At 39.5% G+C, this 25651-nt stretch overlaps 1 protein-coding gene across 10 annotated transcripts in view; it reads right to left on the bottom strand.

Moving 5' to 3' along the window:
• Window positions 1-25651, bottom strand: part of TBL1XR1 (TBL1X/Y related 1) — a 118018-nt gene that overhangs the window by 13585 nt on the left and 78782 nt on the right. For all 10 annotated transcript variants that reach the window (XM_055816998.1, XM_055816995.1, XM_055816996.1 and 7 more), the window contains 7 exons: window positions 8314-8416; window positions 6033-6178; window positions 4362-4581; window positions 2179-2311; window positions 1838-1979; window positions 1473-1536; window positions 1272-1369 (listed from right to left, as the gene is read on the bottom strand). In XM_055816998.1, coding sequence (XP_055672973.1) covers window positions 1272-1369; window positions 1473-1536; window positions 1838-1979; window positions 2179-2311; window positions 4362-4581; window positions 6033-6178; window positions 8314-8371 — 861 coding nt within the window. In that variant the 5' untranslated portion in view covers window positions 8372-8416. The remainder of the gene's footprint in view (window positions 1-1271; window positions 1370-1472; window positions 1537-1837; window positions 1980-2178; window positions 2312-4361; window positions 4582-6032; window positions 6179-8313; window positions 8417-25651) is intronic.

Raw genomic sequence — 25651 nt, 5'->3', positions numbered from 1 at the left:
ATACTTCTGATATCCCTCTGATGAAATAAACCTTTACATGACAAAATTAGTATTTTTATAATCACTTTATTATATGCAAGTATTCCTGACCTACCTCAACGATCAATGAAAATTTTTACACTGAATTCAGTGGAAGCGTGAACTGACCGGACAAATTATTTATGGAAAAGCTGCACAAGGTCAAGCCAATCTTTCTGCTAATGCAGAGTATTTTTTTCAAAGCACAATCTCAACTGCTTTGTCCAAGGAGCTTTATTGATTGAAACAAGGCTTCTGTCTCCTCCCGAATATTTTTCTGCAAATTAAAGCTGTACCTCCACAAAGACTTAAAAAGTGGCATAAGGCATCACAGCTGCCAAAAAAAGAAACACATCCTTTCCATGCTTGGAGACATTCACTTTTCCTTCCTTTGTGCCAGCACAAGGATTTATAAAGCTGGGCACTAAAGCTAAGCAGGTTAAGTGTGTGCAGAAAAAAAAATAAAGGAGAAAATACACTACTTTACAGTGACACTGCCAGTTTTAAGTATTGTGGGCCTGTGGTCTTACTAGGCTTGCCATTTGCCAGTCTCATTAAGAGAAAGCATGTGTTTACTTCTGCACCTTGAATCAGTTACGGAGAAAAAACTACACTCTTCTCATTCTTTGAACGTCTATTCTTTGAATTCATCTTAAGTCTACTCTTCATCACCACATGCCCTTCCTACCATTCATAAAATCCCTCACACTAACAACACCTTTGAATTTAAAGACCTGTGAGTCTTTAAGTTTGTTTAGAGATGTGAAATAAAACACAGTTAAACAAGGAGCTCCATGGCCTTACACAACTGGCACCTCCCCAGTCAAATATATTGACTTTTCTTAGGTTCCAGCTCTAACCTTTTTAATCATTCCCAGGCTTGACTGATATCCAAATCAGCCTGAACCTACTCCTCCAGTGTGATTTTTTTCTGAGGCTTTATACAAAGTGCTTTACTACATTTTAGGTGATTTGGTTTTACAAAGGTTTAGTGCTCCAGTGTTCAATGCACTTACTTTCCAACTTACACTAACCTAACTGGGATGAGATCCAGGGACACTGAAACCTAATAAATATCTCAATAAACTACTATAAAATACAAGGAAACATAGTTAGCATAACAAGTTCTTTGTAAGTACATATTTACATCCCATGACTTTAATTTACTTACTTTCTATAGCTTTGCTATTATGCTTTTAATTAGATTACAACGGTGAAGGAAAGAATTTTAATTTTACCAAAGATTATCTCACCTTGTCCACTCCTGCACTTAAAATGAAGTTTCCTTTCTTGTTCCATTTTAACGCAAATATAGGACCTTTATGTTGCCCTAAGGTGCTGGCAAGATTACCTGAAAATTTATATTGATATAAAATACATTAAAAAAAATAAAAAACTATGCTGTGAGCCACAATACAGGAAAATATACTGGAAATTAGAAGTATTTCACTTACCATCTTTAGTCCATATCCTTGCAAAGCCATCGTAAGACCCAGTTGCTAGAAGTGTACCTTCGCTCTGCCAGCAAAAAGGTTATTATTTTTATTTTTTTTTTACTGTATAACTCAAAGCTAAAGAGCAAAAAGCAAATTTCAGGTAGAATACATCTGCATAAGATTTATGATATTTATTCCATTGACTATAACTCAGTAAAAAGAAGTCCCTGTAGCACAACACAAGAAATCACAATGCAAGCTAAACCCAGAAATATTTCAGGAGCCACAGCAGAGGAGGCTCGGTTGCTGTCACTTAAATTTGACTATGCAAAATTATAGGTACAGCTTTCTCTGATAGTTTAAGCCTCGCCATTTCTACTTACATTCCAATCCAGTGACGTCACATCTTTGTTGCTGGGTACATCCTGCCCGCCTTCTCGTATACAGTGTCGAAGTACCAGCTGTGTAGAGCCGCTCGTGCTGTTTTCACTGAGGTTCCATATCCGTGCTGTTGAATCTCCAGATCTATGGAACAGTTGATAAGAATGTAACTCCTTCTCCCAATTACTTCCATTTTAAAAAGTATTCCTTTCAAAACAGCAAACATTGCGGCACCTGATGTTGAAGATGCTGGGGCAGCTATTATTTTAACTTGTTACCATCAGCGTACATACGTATGCCAGTGGGCATCAATATTACGTGCATACATAGTTCATGCACATACCCTGAGGCCAAAAGGTCACTAACGGGATTCCAGGCACAGATGAATACTTCGGATTCATGGCCACGCAGCACCACTGCCTTGTTGGGAGGGATTTCAACATCTCCATCTACTTCCATCATATCTGTGTGATTATCTGCATTATGGGAAACAACAGTAGAGAGAGGTGGATTTTAATATTTTGGGACAATACATTGTAACTACTGTATGGCTCACGTTCGTCTGGGATAAGCATAGCAACTAATTCACAGTTTACGTGGATCAAAATTTGACAAAAAGCTGTTATGTTCCTTCATAAATTGGAACTGGAAAAATAAAGTACTATAAACAGATGGGGAGTTGCAAAAATGTGAGAAAGCTCTTAGCCCTTCTAAAGTTCAGCATCCAAATAGATTTAATTTTGAAACTTCAAAATTGGGGCCAAAAGTTAAATTCCTGCTAAGTCAAAAAATAAACGTTGATTTAAAAGTACTCATAGTTTTTCAGGCACAATACTGCACAGGACAATATGTTACTAGTCTATCTTGTGCCTTAAAAATACATCTATGATACATTCCTTTCCAAAAAGACTCTCTTTTCACCAATTGCAGTCAAACAGGTTTTAAACTTACATCTCAGGCATTTTATTTACAAAATGGTTTTAATTAATATAGTAACATTTGGTGATAACAGAACTTTTTAAACTGCATCGGCAACTACCGTGGAATTGTGGCAATACATAGCTTTCTGTGTGGAAGCGATACTGAATCCGTACTGTTCTGTAAAAAATACTGGGGGTAATTCAAGTGACAAAACAGTTTTCTTGGCAACTGCCATCAATCATTTTCTATTATTAAAAATAAATTCACACTGAGTGTATATGCAGAACATGAAAAGTTCACCTGCTTCGTTTTTTTTAACTGTGGTTAAACAAACCATTTCCCATCTATTGCTTAATTTAACAGCAAGGGTTTCTGTCACTGTTTGTATGTGTGAGAAAACAGAAGAGGCTATTAGAACATGCATATTTTTAAGAAAGAGCACCATATAAAACATTGCTTCCATTTAATGAATCAACGCTAGTATAATTTGGCGTTCCAGCCAGTAGGGGTTGCTGATAGATCACATTTAACAGTGGCTGATTTTACACTTACTCTATCTAGTTCACAGTGAACAAGGATATATTTTGAGATTTTTACATGAAAGCATTGAAGTAGAGAGTTTATTTGTTTAATCCAATAATTATATCTCCAGTTTATTTGTCATATATAGTAACACAAAAAACCCCTAGTAAAATCCAGCTGTAAAACGCAAAAATTGTACATGGCTTGATATGAATACTCTCTCAAAAATGTCTTTTATTCAGGTGTTTTTACAGCAAAAGCTGTAACTCCCCCTCTCAACTGTGTAATTCAGACTTCCAGAACAGCATTTTCAAAATGAAATTTTAATGCCTGATCTGAACTTTCCTGTACTAAGCCTGACTGTAAGGTATGTTCCTTTGACCAGCGATAACAAATGAAACTCACTTGTTTCACCAGTCACAACTAAAATGGAACCATTGAATAATCCAAACCTGCACAAAGTTGCATCGAATCATTCTGGATATCAAATCACGAAAACTGATATTGATAGAGGACACAAATTATACAGGATTTGTCTCAGCAACCGTGATGGTCTCAGCATGACAAGGAAGTCTGTCCTACAGAGCACTGGTTACAGCTCCCCAATTCATGGGGTTAGCAGAACCTGCCAAAAGTAGTTTGCAGAGCTTCACAAGCAATGCTCAGTTTTAACCACCTGTGGATTAGCAGACTCCTCTTCTTATTCCTCGTACAGGGGCCAAAACTGAGAGGAGATGCAATAATTAAAGATTTTTTTGCTTTCTCTTTATGCAAGAGTTCTCAGAGGATGCTGTGAAAAACCTTCAGATGGTAAGAAAGGAGCAGTACTGGAGGTGAGACTGGTCAATGGAATATTGTGAATTAATGAATTCAGAAGTTTGCATTTCTTCCTGCAATTCCAGATATCTAACCTGGAACAGTCAAAGGTGAGACGCGATCTATTAAAAGTATCGCCCGTGACAAACGTGTTCCCTGCAAGCTGAAGGGTTACCAGTACCTCTACACAACCACCTCACTACCTACAAGCTCGTACTATGACAGATGATGAGGAAATAAGTTAAGATCATTTCTGTCTCAACTTACTTGCTATAGTATGTGCTCCGTTCTCTTCTCCATTTGCAGTATTTTCTCCATTTTTCGCTGATCCCTGTTGGTTAGTCGCGGCCGCAGCTGCAGCAGCTGCTGCCTGCTGTTGTGCAAGTTTATCTCTGTAGGCCTGTTGTCTGGTCTGTACCACATCAGGCATTACTGCATCTATCAGTGAGAGAGACTCTATCGGCCTACCATCAAACAAGGTACCATCCTAAATTACAGCAGAGGGAGAAAACAAAAAAAGACAACACCAAGTACAAATTAACATTATGGGCAAAAATTCCACAAAAAACTACAGCACAAGTTTTGGTTTAATATAATAAAACAGTTTACAAATGGTGCTGGAAGTGGTATCTCATCATTGTTGTGGTTAGGATTGGAATTTTAGTCTAAAGTTCAGTGGCCACCATAAATATGCAGAAAAAGCCACCGCAAACCTCTGGCAGTGCTTCTGGAATCAAAAGTTACATGCTTTGAATTTGCTAAATCGTCTGCTAAAGTAAAAAATTCTGTAAGCTATCTATGAATATGATTTCAAACATGAGTGGCTGCAACAAAATCTAATGGTTTGTTTGAAGAGCTGCTAACACTGCAAGTCAGGTCACTGGCTTGTGAAGTTATTCTATCTTATTAGACTAATACTTTCCATAAACATATTATCCGGAGAGTTGACTAGTTTTCTTCCTTTTTTAAACAGTGCTGGCGTGCTTTCAAACAACAAGGAAGAATTTTATCCTGAAATGGACAAGACATAGTTAAAAATACCCTTGTACATATGCTACGGCTTTGTAAGGATCTATTTTTAGGAGCTAGAAGGATTCCTTGCAATAAATATAGGGTCTCCTTCTATTCTAATCACTTGCTTTATTTTTCTGAGGCCTCCTAAGGGAATGGATTTGCTTTACTTGGACTATGAAAACTACACATAAAGAGCAGACATAAGGGAGAATGGAAAGAGCAGAATTAGCGAAAAGAAGTTTCCTTCTGTGATATAACTGACACATACAAAGGCTGCTAACCTTCCAGGCATAAATGAGAATGGAAATTGAGGGTGAGTATCTCCAGCATCAGGCAGGAAGATACATAGCTTTTTGTACTGCTGGAATAACCATTTAAACATCAAATTTAATAGATCCTGCTCAAGATGAATTAGCCAGTAGAGGTGAAAAGCAAACTGGCATATACCTCCATCCTTCCTGCCAGAAACTGAAACCCTTGCTCTATTTGGAAACCTTGCCTTTGGGCTCTCATTACTTCATTATGACAACAAATCACCAAAATGAGAGCTGCATAGATAGTGCTCTCCCACCTCCCTAGTCTACGAAAATAAAAATTAAGAGGTTACTTGTCTCAATGATTATCTTATTGCACTTGTCTGGATTTACTACAACATTATATTAGGGTAAAAACTCTACAGACAACGGACCTTTAAGCAATGAGCCAGAACACCATGCCTGGTGTTGTGTGGCTGCACTGGGCAGAACCCCTACCCAGTTATGTCACTCCATTCTGGTTCCACCACTGGAGTCATGGTGAACACCAGCAGTAAGGAATCTGAAGTAAAAGTAAATAAATAGGATACAAGAAAGTTAAGAAAAAATACTAACATTCAAACTTACTGCAAGCAAGGACATAATGCTCCTGCAGGCAAAGCCTCCTTACCTCATTAATACTGACTTCTGCCTCTACATACTGCAGACCTTTCTGGATGATGGAAATCAAAGCAGCTGGTGGCACCAGAGCACCATTTATATTAGACTGGCTGATATGGCTCTCTATACCAAAGGTAAATGCTGAATGGGAAAACCCTAAAGACAAGGCAAAGACATCAGAATTGATTTATAGATAGACAACGCTACTTGCCATACCACTGTAGGATCTTCTGTTTACAAACCTAAGCAAATTATGCAAACTTACAGCATGCTCATGAACTACAAAAAAAACCTCGTCAACACACCTCTGTTGTTTCCCTCATGTTTCTCGTTTAAATGTATAAAAGAAGAGAAAAACAAAGTTTATATATAAACACACCAAATATTAATTACAGTATCACTGGCAAGACATTTGTGCATGAGTAAATATAAAAACATAAACCATACAATTTGCAATAGCATTTACATATATTTATATATTCTCAAATGATACATGCATTGTATCATATATAGTATTTAATAAAATATGTATCTCCAAAACACCAAGACTCACTTGTTATTTTTACTCACCTATTTGTTACCCATGAAAGTGAAATGGATCTATATGTAGAACAGAATTCACTTCATGGTACAGTGCTGTCATAGTTGCGTATGTTTTGGCATTCAGAACTACATCAGTATTGTGCACTGATTAAGACTGTTAGCATTAAGACCACACTGTTGCTTGCTATTTATTTGATCACCTTGAAAAGGTGAATTTAACCTAGATAAAAATTGTTGTTTCAGCAAATTAACTTTATTGTCATATAATTTTTTCTTAAAGTACTTCCTCCCCTCTCCCCTGGTAACTAAAAAGCTGCCTGCAAACTTTCAAACGACTATAAAGCCATTATGTAAGTTTGGTTTCTGCGAAAAAGCAATCTGCAACTGGAATAAGAACGTGCAATACTTTTCTGTAAATTCAGGCAGAACAGTAAGTTTCTGCTTTCTTCTGACAAGCACAGACTGAAAAACTCTGCCATCCACCATTGCTTCTGGTGCTTCTTTGTCTGAATTTGAGAAGTCCATGAGCAATCACATAAGCAGTGGGGCAGATATTACATTGGTCAAATGCTTTTTCAAGAAGCTAGACACCACCCCCACATCAGCAATCACTAAAGAAAACTAAGAATCAGTAGATGTTGAAACGGCAATGCAGCACACACATTAAAGCTGATCCCTTACACTGTTACCTTAAGACTGGAGTTTATTTTTGCTTTGATATGCAGACTTCTTTTATGTGTTGCTAAGATCATATTCCCTCCTGCCAGCTGACAATCATCACTTGTTCATTTACTGGGGCATGCCCCAATTTCCAGTCAAATCTACCTGTTCTAAATGTAGGCTGCTTTAAGCATTCAATATCATAGCTGTAAGTAAAAGGTAATGTTGTCTCTTACACAGCTTCAAGAACAAAGCCCCCTGCAGCCACCCCAACATGCAACACAAACTCAAACAGCTGATCCAGCTGGGTTTGGGAAGCTTTACCAATCCACTGTCCAAGGGAACACTACTACATTCCTGCTTGTGCTTTACAGACACAGTCAGTTTGGACAAATATGATGGGAGAAAGGCTTCTTTTCAAGTTTGACCATATTGAACTGCCTTTTGCTCTTACTCTTAAGAAGCAGTAGGCTTTGGCTAGCCTGACATCAAAGGACAAAATCCTTCAAGAAAGTGTCCTGCAGGAAGGGAGGCTTTTGAGAACCCTTGTTCTCAAATAAGGAGTTATTCTTGTAAAAGTATCTGTTCATCTGTATTTAGATTCAAATTATAGAAGTCATATGGTCACACTTGCCACTTCTTCCTTTGAAATACAGCACCACCTTCCCTCCCAGTCACATTCAGGCAATGAACCGAGCTTGCAGGAGCACCATCACTCCAAGACAGAACAGGAAAAACCAGTATTTTGGTGGTCATCCTTTTTTCTTCTTCAAGTAGCCCCAAAGAAAATGGTGCAAAGTGTCATCATCACCCTGTAGATAAGTGATCTCCAGGAAAAGGCATTTCTAGCAATCAAGTGAGCCCTTGGCTGGTTAACTGCCATCTGAAGAGCCAAATGACTAAGTCTGATTAAAGTTACAGAAGGTAACTTGGCAGGAATTTGTTCTCTTGTTGAGAAGAAACACCAAGAAACAGTTCAGACAGAAGCACACGCCTACTGGCAAAACAATTAAATTTGCTAAAGCCAGTTGCAGGTGAATACCAAATAAATTATGCATTATTTAGCAACCAGAATTGTAAAAACTCACCTGACTCTTGCAAGTATCTATATACCAGGAAGTTAACCTCATCACTGCTTATACTCATCTTTATTCCCAGTTAAACCATGAGGTCACAACAAAGGACACAACCCTGAAAATAAAAAAGTAGGTCAATTCAAAATTTGTGGTACCTAATACGTATTTCTCAACAAATACTATACTTATAAAGTAAGTAGCTCCCTGGCAGTATAGACAATGGTTTTACTTTATAATGAAAATAAGTCTACCGCAGTCATTAAAAAAATCATTTATCTCACCACAACATAAAGGTCAGTAAGTTAAATATTGAAGGGCCGGTTTCTCAAATGATGAAAATTGGTATGGACTGGAGAACTACGTGGCTTAATACAAGTACTAAAAAGGCTTAATTTCACAGGTTTTTAAAGAAAAATCAAGTGAGTTTCATCTAATCGACATTATTGCTCTGAAACACATTTTTCGAGATGTGGATTTCTCTCTACCTGGCTAACAATGACTGAGAACTTGGTTTCACAGTGGTATGCAAGCAAGTTCTCACTTTTACTTTGTAATCTAATTCAATTTTCAGGTACTTCTACTCTAGTAAAAAGGTGCAATATGGGCTGCAACACTGTATCTGCTCAAAGGAAGTTCAGCTATTTCCACGAAAAATTAGAAAACATCTCAGCCATACATCTAGGCTTTGTAAAAGGAATTCTTGACGTTAGAGGCAAACTTTAAACAGATCATTTTTAGTAACATTTCTCTAGGCTTTCAATCAATGCTTTAAAAATACTGATAGATACATATACACAATTGCCCCTTGATTTTATTAATAGTAAATATTTAGCAAGACAAATAATGTATCAAACTATACATACTTTTGATGACAAATTTTGAAAATATGAAGCAACAAGAGTTTTAAAATAAGATGAAGAGACAGAATACAGTATTTTCCCTAACTTCAAGCCTCCTTTTTGAGAGCATTCTCATGACTTCTGAACGTTTGAAAATCCTGATCTTTCCACGACATTTAGCAAACAAGTAAAAACAGCAGCTCCAGAACATAATATGAAATAAAGTCCATCTCCTGCTCCTAATACACACCCAGCACTTTCCATCAGCAGATTTCCAGGTTTTTACCAGCTGCCCACCACCGTCGTTTTCTTCTACAGAACTGGAGTCTAAGAAGACAAGCAACTTTCCTACTGTTTTGACAAAATCTGTCTTGGATCTGACATTAAAAGGACTAGAGAACAGATTTTCTTGTTCAGAATAAAAAAGTTGATGCTACGCAGCTACATAGTCAGGCCATTCGCCACTGTTGCTCAAAGTGGGAAAGCAGCGAACGCAGCAGGAAGCAACAGCTACACGGTTATGATCAGCATCATAAGGTTGCCCATACATATTCTTCCTAGGCATCTTTTCCTAGCCAGACTTCTCAAGGAACCATGAGAAAACAACAACTCCCTCATCAGCTAAATTTTGCATTTTACTAGGGGGAAGAGCTCTCCAAGGGGTGCCTTCCCTAACCAGTCCCATAATGGTGTAGAGGAAAGACCCAGCTACACTCCTCAAGAAGAGGAGAGGCTACAGGATGAACTTGGACATCGTAAAAAGTGTGTTTGCCCAAAACCACACACGAACCCATGCGAGTCCATGAGCACACAGACATCCCCAAGCCCGCCCCAGCCACACACCCAGCTCATAGCTGGGGTAGGAGGGAGGGCAGCGTGCACTGCCCACTCGGTTTGGAGAGGGCCCAGGAGAAATGGCACCGTCTGAGACCTGCAGGGAGGGCTCAGACCCAGCTGGGGCCAGCAGGACCAGAGTGGGAGAGCTGGGGCTATCTGATATGGGAAACGTGGAGCTGTATGCGATGCTTGACGTGTCCACACCTCGTGCTTTTAGGGCAGCTCAAGCACACCTCATTGCTGAAAGAGGGAAGATGGTTTTATTTTTTTTAAGAAAATAAACAAAAACGGACAGCTACTTAATTCTTCTCATTTGTAAAGGAAAAAATAACTGTTCCAGTACAATAACTTCTAGCTAGTGCAATGCAACTTGTAAAGAAAGGTATATTGATATCAACCCTACCCCAGTCATCCACAGCCCCCAGTGATGCCTGACATACAAGGTCTACCTGCCAAATTACTACATACTTTGAGGGCTCATTTACTGAGCAGTGTGTGTAATGAATGTCATTTTTAGCCGTTTCATGCATTAGCAACTGATTCTTAACACGTGTAGGGCCAAACACTGTTTTTATTCAGCTATGTTTAGTTGTCATACGTGGTGTAAATCATCTTTATTTAGGACTGCTTGTTACAGAGAATAAACTTCTGTAGGAAAAGGTAATTAAATTTAAAAAGACTTGTAAAGAAGCCTTTATACATTACAGACACACATAAATTATAGTATATTTTTCACAGGCCTGTTACTGATTTTTAAAATCTTGCTGCATCATCCAAAAACATTGACCAAAATGCAGAAATCAGTGTCATTTGCCACATACAGAAGACATGCGTTATTAATACAAAGAAGGCTCCCCACTCAAAGCAGAACAGTGGAGATGCCACATAAATTCATCTGTTAAGTAGCTGGATAGCTAAAGAATAAAAGCTAACGTTTTGCCTGTCTTTCAGAAGTGTTATTCACCCTGCCCCAAGTGAAATGAGTATAATTTTTCAAGGCAGGTTCAAAGTGTTCTCCACCAGATGCTTTGGCCAGCAAGCAGTGCCACATGCTGTCCTGCGCGGCTATCAAGAGGTGGCAGTGCAACACCGGCTGCTGCACCGTCACATCCAGGAAAACACAGAGATGTGCTCAATAAATACACAGCTTGCCTGATGAGGACATGAAACTGGAAAGGGTGCAAAAGGTTCCAGGTTTTTACCAAGATACTGCTTTATCCATTTTTTCGGTGCTTATTTCAATTTTCTGAAAACCCATTTCTGTGTTTACCCCAGCACCCCGAAACAACCCTCACCTGGCTCCCGCACAGCCAAGGGGAGCGAGGAGCCCTCAGAACCAGCAACACCGGCCCACCTTCCTCCCCATCACAAAAGCAAACCATCACATGACAGAGAAAATACAGCAGAAGTGCAGATAGGGGAGGATACACTAATTATATCCCTTTGACAAATTTGGAATTGATACCAGGCTTGATGCTGGCTGCCGGGCTCATGCTGCCACCCCTCGAAACCAGGGCCAAAGCCAAACTGCCCCCAGCAAAGGGCTCTGCAGCGTGGCCAGTGCCAGCCCCAGCCCGGCGGCCAGTGCCAGCCCCGCGGCCAGGCCGTGCAGGCGGCTGAAGCAGCAGCTCGGAGGTGCCTGAAGGCCAGTGCACACAGCGGGGAAGCTGCTGCCGTTTCCAGCCCTAGGAACTTGTGCTGCCTCACTCCTCCTTCACAGCCGCCTGGGAAGTGACCAGCGGGAATGGCCCCAGAGACACTGCAGCGAGCAGATGATGGCAAAAATGGAGCAGAGGTGGGACAGAAAGGGGACCCACCGGCCCCAAAGCCGGCGGAGATACTGCTCTCAGTGATCAACATGCCATGGCCACCCCATCACTTCATGGTGAAGTTACAACCTGCCACCGATGTCTGCCAAAGGAAAACAGTAATGGGAAAGAAAAGAAACCTGGTAACCGATGAACCACATGAACTCCATGTTCCCTAATGCCCTAACACGGCCCTAGGGCTTGTCTGGGAGGTGATGGAGAAGACTTCTTAAAAGTGGCATCATGTAAATGAAAGCAGAAACATGAATAGAGGAGGAAAGGCTGAGAAGAAAAAAAAAAAAAAAAAAAAAAAAGGAGGCAAAAAATAATTTATCTTTATGTATGCACCCATTCGCATACACACATACCCCACATACTAACAAATTCACTAATGCTGGTTTATTTCCCCCAAATCCACTATTTCTATGTGCAATCAACTACTTATTTTGGGCATTTAAGAGCTATTAATATGCCTCTTTATTTTAGATGCAGTGATTAAGTAACTGAAAAAGACACAGAAAAATAAGTCAAAAATAAGTAGAAATGACACAAAATTCCTATCAGTCTTAGATTGCTAGCCTAATTTGCAAAGGACCCATTAAAAAGACCTCAAAATATTTGCACCTGGATGTCCCAAATCCATTCTGAAAATGTAACAAGATCCTTGAGGCCCCTTTTTTTGTGGCCCTTATAAAAATTCCAAGTCTTCCTCAAAACATTCTGTGGATTTACAGGAAATGTGGCAAGATACGATGCAGCCACACTATTGTTTTAGCTCCAAGTGTACTTTTAAAGGAAATGTGCTCTTACTTGCCTCTACTTTTGTTTAGCACCATGGAGCAGTCACAGTGCATGTGAAGTGAATTCTTTACCAGTAAAACTAGGATTAAATTAAAACCAAATTAAAAAAAAAAACAACAGGTAAAAAATAGATGCGCATGAGGACTTAGGACCATGCCCAAATCGCTCGTGGTCTTCCTATCCTTGGGACCACACCTGGATCCATATTCACTGTTTAAAATCAAGTCCCCTTCAGCACGCCTCTTCCCAGGCTCTCAACCCACACACATCCCTGTGATGCTCAGCAGTGCCAGTTCCAATGAAACCGTATTACAGCACAGGTAACCCATCACCCTGTTCTCCCTTGACCATCCGAAACTACCAAGCCACAGGCACAGGTTTTCTACAGGACCCCTTGGTTTATAACACCACTGTTCTATTAGAATCGGCACAGTATCAAGATATCCCAGGTAATTTTCAATGTTGCTATAGAAATTCCCTGAACTTCCAAAATTCATCAGGCGTAAAACATATCAGCCATAAAATAAAACCCAACTGTCTATACAAGTGCTGGCCTCAAGATCTACCTAAGAACTAGCTGTACCACAGGTCAGAAACAGAGATAACACGCACCTGTGCTTCAGACAAACCGACCCACTCATTCCAGCTCTGAATCTATGTCAGAACTCCCACAAAAAAAAAAAAATTGGAAAGGGAATGAGGTTTCTTGTCCCAGAGCCAACACACCAACTCCTGACTTAGCTTCCACACAGCAAAAATGTGCCTGTATTTCCGTAACATGCCTACCATAACTCAGACGCACAGGCTCTCTTCGCAAGGGTTTCTCCACCCCTTGAGGTCCATTCACACATTTCCATACTTTGGGTAAAACTCACAAGTAAAATCCGTTATAACAAGATCAAATTCCACTATCACGAACACTGGATCTGTAGACTAAGGGGTGCCCAACAGTACAAATCTGATTGCATTTCTGACAAATTATTATTCTACTCCGCATGTTTGTGCTAGCTTTGTACTCTTCTTCCAGGTTCATGCCAAACGCTAGAGAACAGATGCCGCCCGATATGGCTCCTGGCCTAATAGTTTTTTTTGGTTGGTTTTCTCTTAAACAAACTTGAACTGGCAGTGAAAGTTTATTCATGAGATTAGCACTTTGTATCTCTTAATCACAGTTTTATAACGTACAGTAGTTCACTACGGTTAGATTTATTGTATCATCAAACAACAGCCTCAGAAAGTAGTATTTCTGCAGTTCTAGGTGGGCTCTAACACACCCTAATTAGGTAGGATAACAGAAAAAACCTGGCAGGCTGCTGTGAATAATAATTCCCCCAAACATACCCATTATTAGTTTGATACCAAATATAATATGTTAAAGGGAACAGCTAATGCTCCGGGTAGCTCTGAAAAAATGCTTAATGTTCAGATATAAACAGACTGCTACATTGATCCATGGAAAACAGAAGGCTGGCTACAGAAAGAATAAATCTCCTACAACAGAAATATTGTCACTAGTCCTTTTATTTTTTCCTCTTTCGTAAGAAATCTAGACAAATATTTTGCCAGCATGTGTGCACATAGACAGTGATACCATTTTGTTTTTAATTGCTGCTTAAGAATCTTCCTTTTTTTAATGACCACGATGGTTGAGAAGGAAAAAAAAAAAAAAAAAAAAAGGCAAATCATATGACCCAGCCTGGGAATGCATAGCTTTCTAACTCCACCCAAAAAACCTGCAGGTGTGTACAAGTCCTTTGGGAAGTGTTATTACAATTCTGCTTTACATCCGTATTACCTCTCTTAAAAATAAAAATGAAGTCCCGCACGTGATACACAATTCCTCTTCATTACGCTTTGCCACTAACACTGGGAGTTCCGCAGCCTGGCAAACCTACTGGCTGAACTCAACAGCTATGAGACCACCGTTACGATGACTCGGGGGACCGGGGACACCCCGCAGCCCAGGAAGGTGTTGATACACTAACCACCATTTCTCCAGCTGCATCCAGGCCAATTAAGCCAGTGAGGCACCAATGCCACCAAGGCTGCTCTGATTTATCAACTCAGAGGTGCTGAAGGGAGTGAAAAGGGTGCAATTTAAATCCAACCACTCAGACCAGACAAACTCCCGGATTTGTGAGGTTTCGGCAGGACCTCGATCAGACACCAAATCCGCTGTGTGAGTAGCTTGCAGAGCTGCAGTTTTAATCCAGGGCTCCACAAAACACTGTTGCTGGCGGCTGCTGTTCTACTAAGGTGTTCTCCAGAGGCTCTTTTTCCCAAGACATGGTAGGTCTACCCCAAATGGCTGCTGACCTCAGTAAGACTACATCCAAAGACAATGTTATGTATAGCCCTTTAGAAACAGTTTATAAAGAAAAACTCCTAAAACATGTTAGTGGTTCCTGTTATGTCAAGCATGCAGTGCATGATCAATGTTGTACGTCCTTCTGTGTAAGAACATATTAAAACATCAATTTCAACAAAAATGAACATTTTCTCATACTTTATAAAAAGAAGTTGAGTTTTCTTTAACTATATTAACTAACTGCTCTAAATACTCCTCTTTGCTCTTTCACATTTTCACTTGAGAGATGGGGTCCAATATTGTATTGGGCACAATACAAATGAGCCCTGATTAAAGTTCTACTACCTGAAAATCTGCAATTAAGAATTCTTTCTAACCTTCTGAATTTAAAGGAAATTTATTTTTTAAAATAAATTAAATGCATAAGTTTTGGTTTAATATATTTCAACATTAAATTTATCGCATTTTTTTACCTGTGTCTCAAAATTGCTATTATTTAAATGTGCCCTTCTTTAAATTTAAGCTTCAATAATCTATGTCAAATGTGAACATGCATAAAAAATTATCCATAATTCTACCTAATGAACCTTCTTACTGATTTCCCATATGATCAAGCTTTGCTAGTTTTCCTTCCAGCAATTTAAAACAAGAGATGCTTCTCATGTTCATCTTCCAACTCTACTGCTTTGCTTTTAACCTCAGGAATACAGCTTCTTTTCCAAATACTAAAAAAAAATGTTTTCCTTTCCTCATCTGAATTGTTTTCCTTAGCTCAGGTGATAAATATTTGTATTCTGTACTTCAGCTTTAGTGACCTAATTTATGGCAAAAGCCTCTGCCTTTCCATGCCAATCTGAGAGCATGAAGTTTACAAGATGAGATACAAGTTTGAAATTCTCCAGGGGAGAAAAAAAAATAAATTACAATCCTGAAAGGGAAGGGGAAAAAAACCCCAACAAAACCACCCAAAACCTTAGCTAAAAATAACAGTTACTGTCTACTTATCTGAGTACTCAGTCCCCAGAAATGCCAAGCAGAGTCCTGAGTACTATTACAAAATAAGCTGCAGATGAAGCCCATTTGTTGGTTTTGCCTAGAGCAAAGTAGTATTTAATTACTGAACTATGAATCTCCTCCCCAAAGTCATATGCTGTGTGACCCAGGAGGCTGGGATTCCGGATGTTACAGCAGAGACACAAGTGACAGTATATTCAGTATCATATTTCCAGGCTATGGCTACAAAGCTGCACACTTTATGCTTTCTAGAGTTAAAAATACATCTTCCTAGACAGCTATAGGGCACCTTGCAGTGATTCTTGGCAGCCATATTTTGTAAATCCCTAGATTGACTACAGAAACAGGGTATTTCTGGTACTGACACTTTATTCAATACTCTTTAGGTACTTAAACCTCTTTTTTTCCTTGTTACAGTGCAACACAAGAAGAAATTATGTGTTTGAGGGTGATTTCCCCCCATATTTCCTGTATCAGAATAGCAAAAAGGGATTGTGTATTAGTATTTTAAAGACCTTCTAACTGTTTAGGGAACAATGAAAACAGGCACAATTCTTTCGCATGATAATTGCGACCCTGTTAAAATGGAGGTAGTTCTGATACATCTTTCTGCAGGAGAAGATATGTTATTCCTTCAAAACCTGAAAATCAAGGCCAGCTGCTCAGAACATGCACCTGTATCCCACTAAAACCACCAGCAGAAATTCCTGCCTAATTTTTGGCTATTTCATAAAAGCCATGCTTCCCTGACTCCGCACAGGATCCCAATCCCAAACATCTCATCTCGGTCCCCTGAAGGTGGACAAGCTTTTAATCACCGAGCTCAAGTCTGATGATGCAGGGATTAAATGAAAACTGTCCAGAAGTAGTAGTTAAAAAATTAAATCACCATCCTCTCTCAACACTTCAATAACTTTCAGAGCACACCATGAAATATAACCAAACATAATGAAATTCTCCTTGATCACACACCTAATCCAGACCAAAGGCATTTTTTGGAAAGGAAGAGCCTGTGATTTGAAGAGATGATCCTCAGGGTTAGATTGTTTTACCTGCACACAAGCTGGGCAGATGCCTATGGCAGCAAAACTGGAAATGTGGCGTTCCTAAAACTGACTAGAAACAGGTAACTTCTGATCCATGGCCAGAATTAGCACACCTACCTGGGGAAGCAGCAGTACAGGTATCCATATGGATTGCTTCACAAGATGACCTGCAAAGTTCACCCTCTAGGCTCTGTATGTTAAATGTATCTAACTTTGTAATGGAGAGGGAAGCACCAGACAAACGCTTGTTGTTACTACAGGGAGACACATCTGTCTCTCAAAGGGAAAATTTTCTTACTGGAGGGGCCATCACAGGAATGGTGGTAACATCAGGCAAGCTGTAGAGCTTCCATTCTTAGGCCATTAGACGAACGTCCCTTTAGACAGAGTTATGATCCTTTGGGAATACCTAATTTAAGTAAGTTAAGCCTTTTGCAATCAGACTTACAGACCCTGTCTCAAGAAGGCTTTGTAGAATTGTTAAATGGCTTTGCTAAACACTAAAATAACAGCCTACTAATATTCTCGGGATCTAGACACAGAATAGCTGTAGGTTGCTGGAATCAAGTGCGAGAAAGATTAAAAACTGGAAGAAGCATTATCTGCTATGTTGTTTAAAATCCCATGCAATATACCTCTTCAGCATGCACCCAGATTTTAAGCATGCAACTATACGACTGCTAATCTCCCATGCTGCATTAAAAAGCTTTAGCAAAAAATTAATTATGGATGAATGTGGGAGCACACCCATTAATCCTTGCTTGCATCAAACTGTGTAAAAATTTCAGAGAAAATAACTGACTGAGAAGAGCTCTTGAGTCAGTCAAAACAAGCCCTATCGAGAGCTTCTGCTGAGACTAAGGTAGGGGAGGGACAACATCCAAAAAATGTCTCGTATTTGTGACCATGCACCATTGAAAATAAAAGTACTATGGTTCAAGCTTTTTGATCAAGACCATGTAGAAATCAAACAGTTAAACAGAGTTAAAGATCTCCATACTGTGCTAAGTTTCTGCTCTCAGCTGATAATTATTCTCATTTTCACTGCTGGAAAACCCACCAAATAGTGTGGCTAGTAGCCGGATCAAGAACGTTCCATTTTTTCCAATACATTGTTCCTGATGTTCCCACAATAGATCATTTGGGGCTCTAAGGGACTGTGTCAATTGAATTGAATGATGTGGTCGCCTGCTGGTACATAAATGCAAAGGCAAAGCTGAGGGGGTTTATTTTCAAAACAGGAGACATTGATCCTGTGACAATGTTCCATTACCCTGACTTTATTTCTATTAGAGACAGTGATTACATCTACATCAATTGCTTGAGCTGATGGATATTGGTGCACTAACAGTGACACAGTTTTTTACTATGCTGCTGCCCTGCATACTGATGGCTTACAAAATAAAAGATTCATTCTGAGCTTGGACTAATGCTACTTATTTGTCAATGAAAAATTACTGAAGTGGGGGCTGACTTTCGTAACTAGTTGATTTTCAGCTATCTGTGGGTTTGGGATGGGTCATGCTCTGGAAATCTCAATTGTGGAACGGTGGTTAGTTACCGTGTATAGCCTGGCACGGACTCTATTTGTTATGATTAAAACATTCATATTGCTACCTGATGGTGATAAAACAGCAAACGCAGTTCTTACAAGCATCTGTGGAAAGATATTTCCGCACACCTGCAACAGCATCCCTATCTTGACTGGAGATTTTTTCTTATGGGTGTACGGACTCTTGCATTTTCCCATACCGTCACCCTTTTACAGTTCCTATCTGCTGTACTTGCTATCTTTCCCAAGCTGGTGATCCATCTTCTGGCTTTCATCTCTTGATCTGACAAATGATCTTGAGCCCGTGGTCATGCATTTGCCCTGATTTTCACCTCTTCACCATGCACTGCCTACATGTACTCTGCACTCCTGAATTCATCTCTCCGACCGCTTTCAAGAGCGCTGACTTCATCTGTACTTCTTTTAGTCATTTCTTTTTCTACATTCTTCTTTCACTACTTTTCCATTACCACACATAAGTTGCTAACATTTTGCACAAATAAACTCTGGTTGTTGAAAAAAAAAAAATTAAATTCACCTTCAGCAACAGTGATTTCTGTTCCAGCTAAGCCCTACTCATTTTATTTGCCCTTGTCTGTTTAGCCTTGTGCCCTGAGTCATGTCCTGAAGTGCTTGCAGAAGAAAGGCCTTTGTCTGACTTGCTGCACTGTATTTACTGCAGTGGGTTCCCTCATTCTTGATTACTAAGTTGTTTTTTTTTTTTAATGCTGCCATAACAACAACAAATTGAGGTGATTTGGAGTTATATCTACATAGAGTTACAAAGCACAGCAGAGGTCAGAGCTAGCAGCATCTGAACAACTGCGGAAACCGGGACAACAGCCAGAGTCAGCCAGCCTCTTCTCACGGCATCCCTCTGCCCCACGCTGACACCTACAACTCCTGCTAGCATACGGCTGGGCGCCCCCTTGCTCAAGTCCATTGCATGCTGCACATCCGCAATTTTTCCATAAGCAAAAGTCAAACAAAAAGACCCCAAATCTTCCTTTGTGGTGTGCCCTGGTACTTGCGAAGTTGAGCCGGTAGGGACCCCAGCAGCCCTTGCCTGGGAGATCCGAGAGCATTTGGCTGTGCAGCAGTGAATTTTGCTGGCCTAAGTTTGGAAACACTCATTAGAGGCCACCACTGCCTCTGGTTTTGGATTGAGTAGTGTTTTTTTTTAATGCTAGTTTTTTATGTTTTACTAAGGTTGCTATCAGTACTCGGGTGATTATCCTAAATTCCTGCAGGTCTTTGGGGCCTGGTTCATCTTTCCCAGTGAACAACCAAAGTCAAACTATAACCAAACACACTTACATCAGTCTGGACATAGACAGTTGCAGGAACATGACCTCTTCCAACAAAGGATCCACTCACTCATTTGCCCTTCCCTTGCTGTGTGAGCCTCAATGCTCTCTCCTCAGCGTTTTTAGCACCTACAAAGCTAGTATCAATTGCAGCTTTTATTTTCAGCACAGAAGTTGACAGAACTACCCTATAAATAATACTAACCACATAAACACAGCAAGAGAAGCATTGCTGCAGTGGAAGACCCAGGACGAGGGATAATCCCTCTGTGTATGAACAACTTTCCAACTTTATTTCTGAATATTTCCAACATTATTTCAGAAAAGATCCCAGATTATTAGGCATAGCACGTAACTTCTGCAGTGTTGGGGATATAAACATGTGATTTGATTAGGAGGAAACCAGTGAGACAGTAATGAGGTGCTCTGTTCACAGGGCAGGTGAAGAAGGTTTGATCTACTCTAAACACAAATAAACCCAGCTCATTTCCCTGTTGTTAAGCCTAGTCTTATATGCCTTTCCCATAAGAAAAGAAGTTTTGGAATTGTGTACTCTGGTAGCATCTAGTTTGAGGATAACAAATAATTTCTCTGAAATTCCTTTGCGAGTGCGTGAATGCTGCCAATGTTTTCCTAAGGCAGATGTTTTGTTGAATACTAACAGCTCTAAGTCCACTGTTTCTGAAAAAAGGAGGATGAAATCTAAAACCCCTATGAGAAAATACCATAATGGGGTGGGGGGTAAAAAAAAAAAAAGAAAAAAAGCCCTAACAACCTCACAGGACACAGAGAAGATCCTTCAGTTACAATTTATTACAACTTCAAGTCAGGAAAATATGAACTGTTAACAAGGGAAGATATCATCTCCAGCTTTAGTGGCCGTTAATCAAGAGCAACTACATCAGAACCTGCTACTTACTGAAGAGTAGGCCAGGTTTATTTATTTATTAAGTGGGATGAAGAAAAAGCAAACGGTGCCCTTCGGATAGGGAAAATAATGAATTAATTATATTACAAATGCAGGGGTTTGTTGTGGTTTTGTCCAATAAAAAAACCTGACTACTTGGGACACAGCCAATACACTCATGAGTTCTGGACTGATGGCAAACAGGTAGATTGGTACTTACGAGTGTTAATAGTAGAAATACACTGTGCTTTAAACATGTTTTTCTCTATTAACCCAGATATTAAACACGTAGAGAATCTAACTGCAGTCAGACAGCAGAATTTGGTATTGAAAATATGTGCTAACATTCATCATATTTAGTGTTCAAGGTTCTCTACAGCCATGAAACATAACCTAAACCCTGGAATAAATTAAATGTAAACTGACAAGTTGTTTCTAGCCCCAAGATGTTCACCTCAAAAGATTTAAAGACATGTAACTCGTGACTGAATGCAGCATTATGCATGAATTGAGAGTTTTAAAGAAAGCTTATAAAGTTTACCCTCAGATTAAAACCTCAACTCTTTCCTTTACCCAAGCATTTTCACATCCAGCCCTGTTTACTAAAGCAGCCCAAAATGAGCTTGTGGGAGTCCGCAGGTAAATAACCATTATGAGTTCAGAACCTTTAAAAACAGAAAAAAAAACCAAAAAACAAACCAACCTTTTGCAAAACCAAAAATAATAGATAACATGGTTTTGCAGTTGGTCATATGAACTTAAAAAAAACCCAACCTGTGAATCTGTATTAGATATATCTACTCCCACCCTCCTCCACGATCCCTGCAATATTAGATCGCTAATCTGCAAAAAAAGACATCCTTTCCCCATAACCACTCTACCAACACCACCTACAACACCACTTTTATTCCCAAATAAAATCAAATGCAACAGCAGTATTAACAAGTGCAAATGGCAGCTCTGAGTCTTTAAAAACTGTCTTAGAACTATAGCACATTTTTATTCAAGAATAATAAAATTGCAGTGGCTGAGCTTGAACAACAGAGATCACTTAATGCCAACAAGATCAAGTGCAAAAGGGCAATAAGAAACCATCTCCACCCAGGATATTTTTTTTTTTCGGTTAAAGACTAATTAGCAGGAAGAAATTATTAAATCAGAGCATTCCTCAGCAAAGAGAGATGGACTAATTAAAATTAATTTAACACAAATTTATTTTAGAAAAATGACCATTGAAATGGATCAGAAACTAACCATACTTATTTTAGCACCTCAAGATTTAAACTTCAGGTGAACTATGAAATTAGGTAGCTAATTTTTCCAGAAACCCCTAAATCACTTAGAAGCCTTATTCATCTGTTCTAACGAAGAACAGGATGTAAAGTGCTTGCCTTTCCTGAGTACTTCCTAAGACCAAGTTGACTTGTCTCTCAAAACCCACGACATAAATTAAGAAACAAACACTGGCTGACAAACATTATTTTTGGTATTCAAAGCGTCAAAGCTCTTCTTACCTGTTAAATTTAAATCAATTATTAGAGTAAGAGTTTAATATCCGTGATCTCAGCTCTCCTAAGGAGACTGGGCATGGTCACTCATGAATACACAACCCATTGTAGCCGCAGACAGCATGCAGTCATTCAATCGTCTTAGGCTGTGACACAGCATGATCAACATACCTGTCTTATTTTCTATTTACAATCTAAAATAACAAAAATGTGAGACCAATGTGAAATTCTTATTTCTTCTTTCACTGCACTATATACTCATCCGCAATACAGATGTGATCTAATAAGAAGTAATAGAAAAATAAAGCAAGAGCAACCCAAGCAACATCTCTAAGATGCTGCACCAGCCAAGGCAGCTGGGCAAGCAGGCATGTGTGCCTGAGACAGCTCTGGAGGTGGCAGTACCCAGCAGGTTATAAAGGTTGCTGGCATAGGTCACGAGGGCAGAGTACTACTTTACTTTTACTGAAATAAAAGATTGGGCATTCTTGGGTCACCCATCATCATTGGTGTCTCACGGCTCTCATTGCATCTGCCGCACAGGGTCTAGGAGGCAGCGAGGCAATAACCAAAGAATGAGAAAGGCAGCGAAGTGACTTGCAGACCCATGCCCCAGCTGCCAGTGTGGGACTGGACACTCAGCTACACAAGCTGAGCTGCAGACATGAGACCCTTGCCAGGACACAGGTAGCTCCAACAAAAGCACCTCATCCCCAGTAACTCCGCAACAAGGACTAGATTGTTTTCCAAGCCTGCAAGTACCTCTTTTCTTAATTTACATAATTTTCAGTTTCTGCTACAATAATCACCTTCAATGCAGACATTCAATCTCCACATCTCTACACCTTACTCTATACCACACATCAAAGTTTGACTGTGTAATTTTTCATGAGCAAAACTGTACTGTCTAGGCCTCAGTGTGATGTATTTTGGCAGAGAATGTCTCCATCAGTATCAGCTATACCTGAATTTCCTTAAGAAACAGTATTGATTTTTCCCTTTAGGTATATATGTTTAATGAAAAACTCACTCACGCCTCCAAAGATTGTCTAGCCATTAAGTTGGTCCCCCTTCCCGCATCTGCTTATTTTTTTTCTCTAAATGAAGCTGTATCAAGGGTCTTTTGGCAGAATATTAAGAATAGCATATATGCTGAGGTGATATGCCTATAATACATAGAAAAGACATGCAATACAGTCATCATCCTTGACCAGATTTTCCATACCCTGCAATATATCCTTTTTTTACTGGGAGCTGTTCCAATACCTGAATCATCAAGAGCACTCTTTTCTTTCACAAAATGCCCTAAAAAATAAAAAAACAAGCTTCTTCCCTTGTCTGTTGAAAATAGAATATTTTACCTAACTCAAATTATCCTAGACCAAGGACAACTTTGAACAAATGCCAAGTTCTGATACTTCATCAGTGTTTAAGTCTAGAGGAATATTTATACTACTGTGAAGGAAAAATTCACAGAGATCCGATGAACATGCCTGCCACAACACAGCCCCAGATGGCTCCTGCATATTGTAAAGTCACCTGTATCTGTAGAAGCAATTGAACTGTTAATCTTAGAAGATTAAAGCAGCCTACCAAATGTTCTTCTTGCTAATTTGGCATGTACAGAGGGTCTGGCTAGTGAAAGGAACCTGAACACACCTGTAGAGGGATACACAGTGAGTTTCAAAAAAAATTTGAAAGATGGTTTAAAAGAATGCCACTTCTCCTTTTCCGTATAGCACATGGCATATAAAAAAGCTATACCAAAGCAGCCTGTTGTGTATAAAAGTTTTCTTTTGCAAGGTTAGCATCCTTCAAAGCTGTATGCAAATGCTTACACCAGTGCCTACACACACATCCATAAAAACCTTAAAAATTAAAACTGTTGCCTTTGTACAGTAGAAGCAAGAGAGTCTAACTGAAGCAACTCTTATCAAATGGTCTGAAAGTCACAAAAGATCCAATTAAGATAAAAAGTTCAAACCCAGGACATTTCCTCTTCTTTCTGACTGCTTAGGTCAACATCAGACATCTGTCCTCACTAATTTTTGAATTAATCCCCTTTGAAGCAAACTATTCAAAAGCTGAAGATATATCATCTGTCTGTCTGATGAGGCTTCCCCACCCCCACCCCATCAGAAGGTGCTGTTTTGAATTAAACAGTCTCCTCTACCGTGCAGTTGGAAACATGATCACAGCTTTGTGTAGAGAAAACAGTTTTGCTTAGTCAAGTTAAAACATCAGCAGAGATGGAAACACACCACGTCTTATAACTGCAGGCTACTATTACACAGGCAGCTGCACTGAAATGGTCTTCAAACTGTCCCACAAATGACCTCTACTCTATCTTTTGCAGAATTAAGCAATCACAGTAACTGCTTCTGCTAGTTCAGATTTAAACACATTAGATAGGACGGATTTTCAAAAAAAGAAACCCACCATGTTAGGTTACCTTTACCATACCTCAAACACTGGAATAACAGGTTTCACACATGAACAATTCTGCTCACCCATTTCCAGTAATAGGAGCATTATTTGAAAACAAAGAGATGATAGAGAGCAAGAAGTCCATGACTTCTCCAGATGACATTATACTTTAATAAGTACTGCACAAATTGCTCACAACATTTTGAAAAATTTTCAGTATTTCTCAGACTCCAAAGAGCTCCCATCATCTTTCTTTTCTTACAATATTTATAAAGCTGTGATTTCTTTACTTTGCAGAATTGTCATTTAACATTCTTGAGTAATGATACTCAAAACTTCACAATGCCGTTGCTCATACAAATCTGAAAGCCTATTTTCTTCCACTCCAAGATTTAGAAACTCTAATGTAAGTCTACATGCATGATTTGTGCATACTCAAGGTATTACATGCCTACAGGGCTGGCAACCATATAGTGTGAATAGTACCATGCCCAAGTATTTTAGATAGACCAAATCCAATGCAACGACAGCAGGGAAAATGGCTTCGGTCTTTACACCAATTCACTTGCGTCTTCACATCGCATCCTTTTGCTTCCCTAATTTATCAGCCTCCAGAGCCTCCTCAAGCAAGGGCCCCCCTCCCCCCAATACCTCCAACACAGAAAGATCTACTAGCTTCTTACAATGACTACAGAACCCCATTGAGAAGTTCTTGTGTACCCCACCTTGTTTAAAAAAATAAAAAAACAAAAAGAGAACTTGTGAAAGTATGCATAGATACACATCAATCCAGAAGAAGAATTTGAACATATTCTAGTCCAACTGACTTCAATTGCTTAAGTGATTTGTTGGAGCAGAGCCAGTACAATAGTTCCTGCAAAAGCAAGGCCATAAAGAACAGTCAGCAGCATCCTCCTCTGCCTGGGGGGGGGGGGGGGTCTGCTTCCAAGGGAAGGGCTGCTAAAACAAACTCCCTCTGTCTTCGAGGGCCCTCTA

Source organism: Falco peregrinus, chromosome 12 (genome assembly GCF_023634155.1).
Source record: "Falco peregrinus isolate bFalPer1 chromosome 12, bFalPer1.pri, whole genome shotgun sequence".
Classification (NCBI taxonomy): Eukaryota; Metazoa; Chordata; class Aves; order Falconiformes; family Falconidae; genus Falco; species Falco peregrinus.
This window is presented reverse-complemented; position numbering and strand designations above follow the sequence as displayed.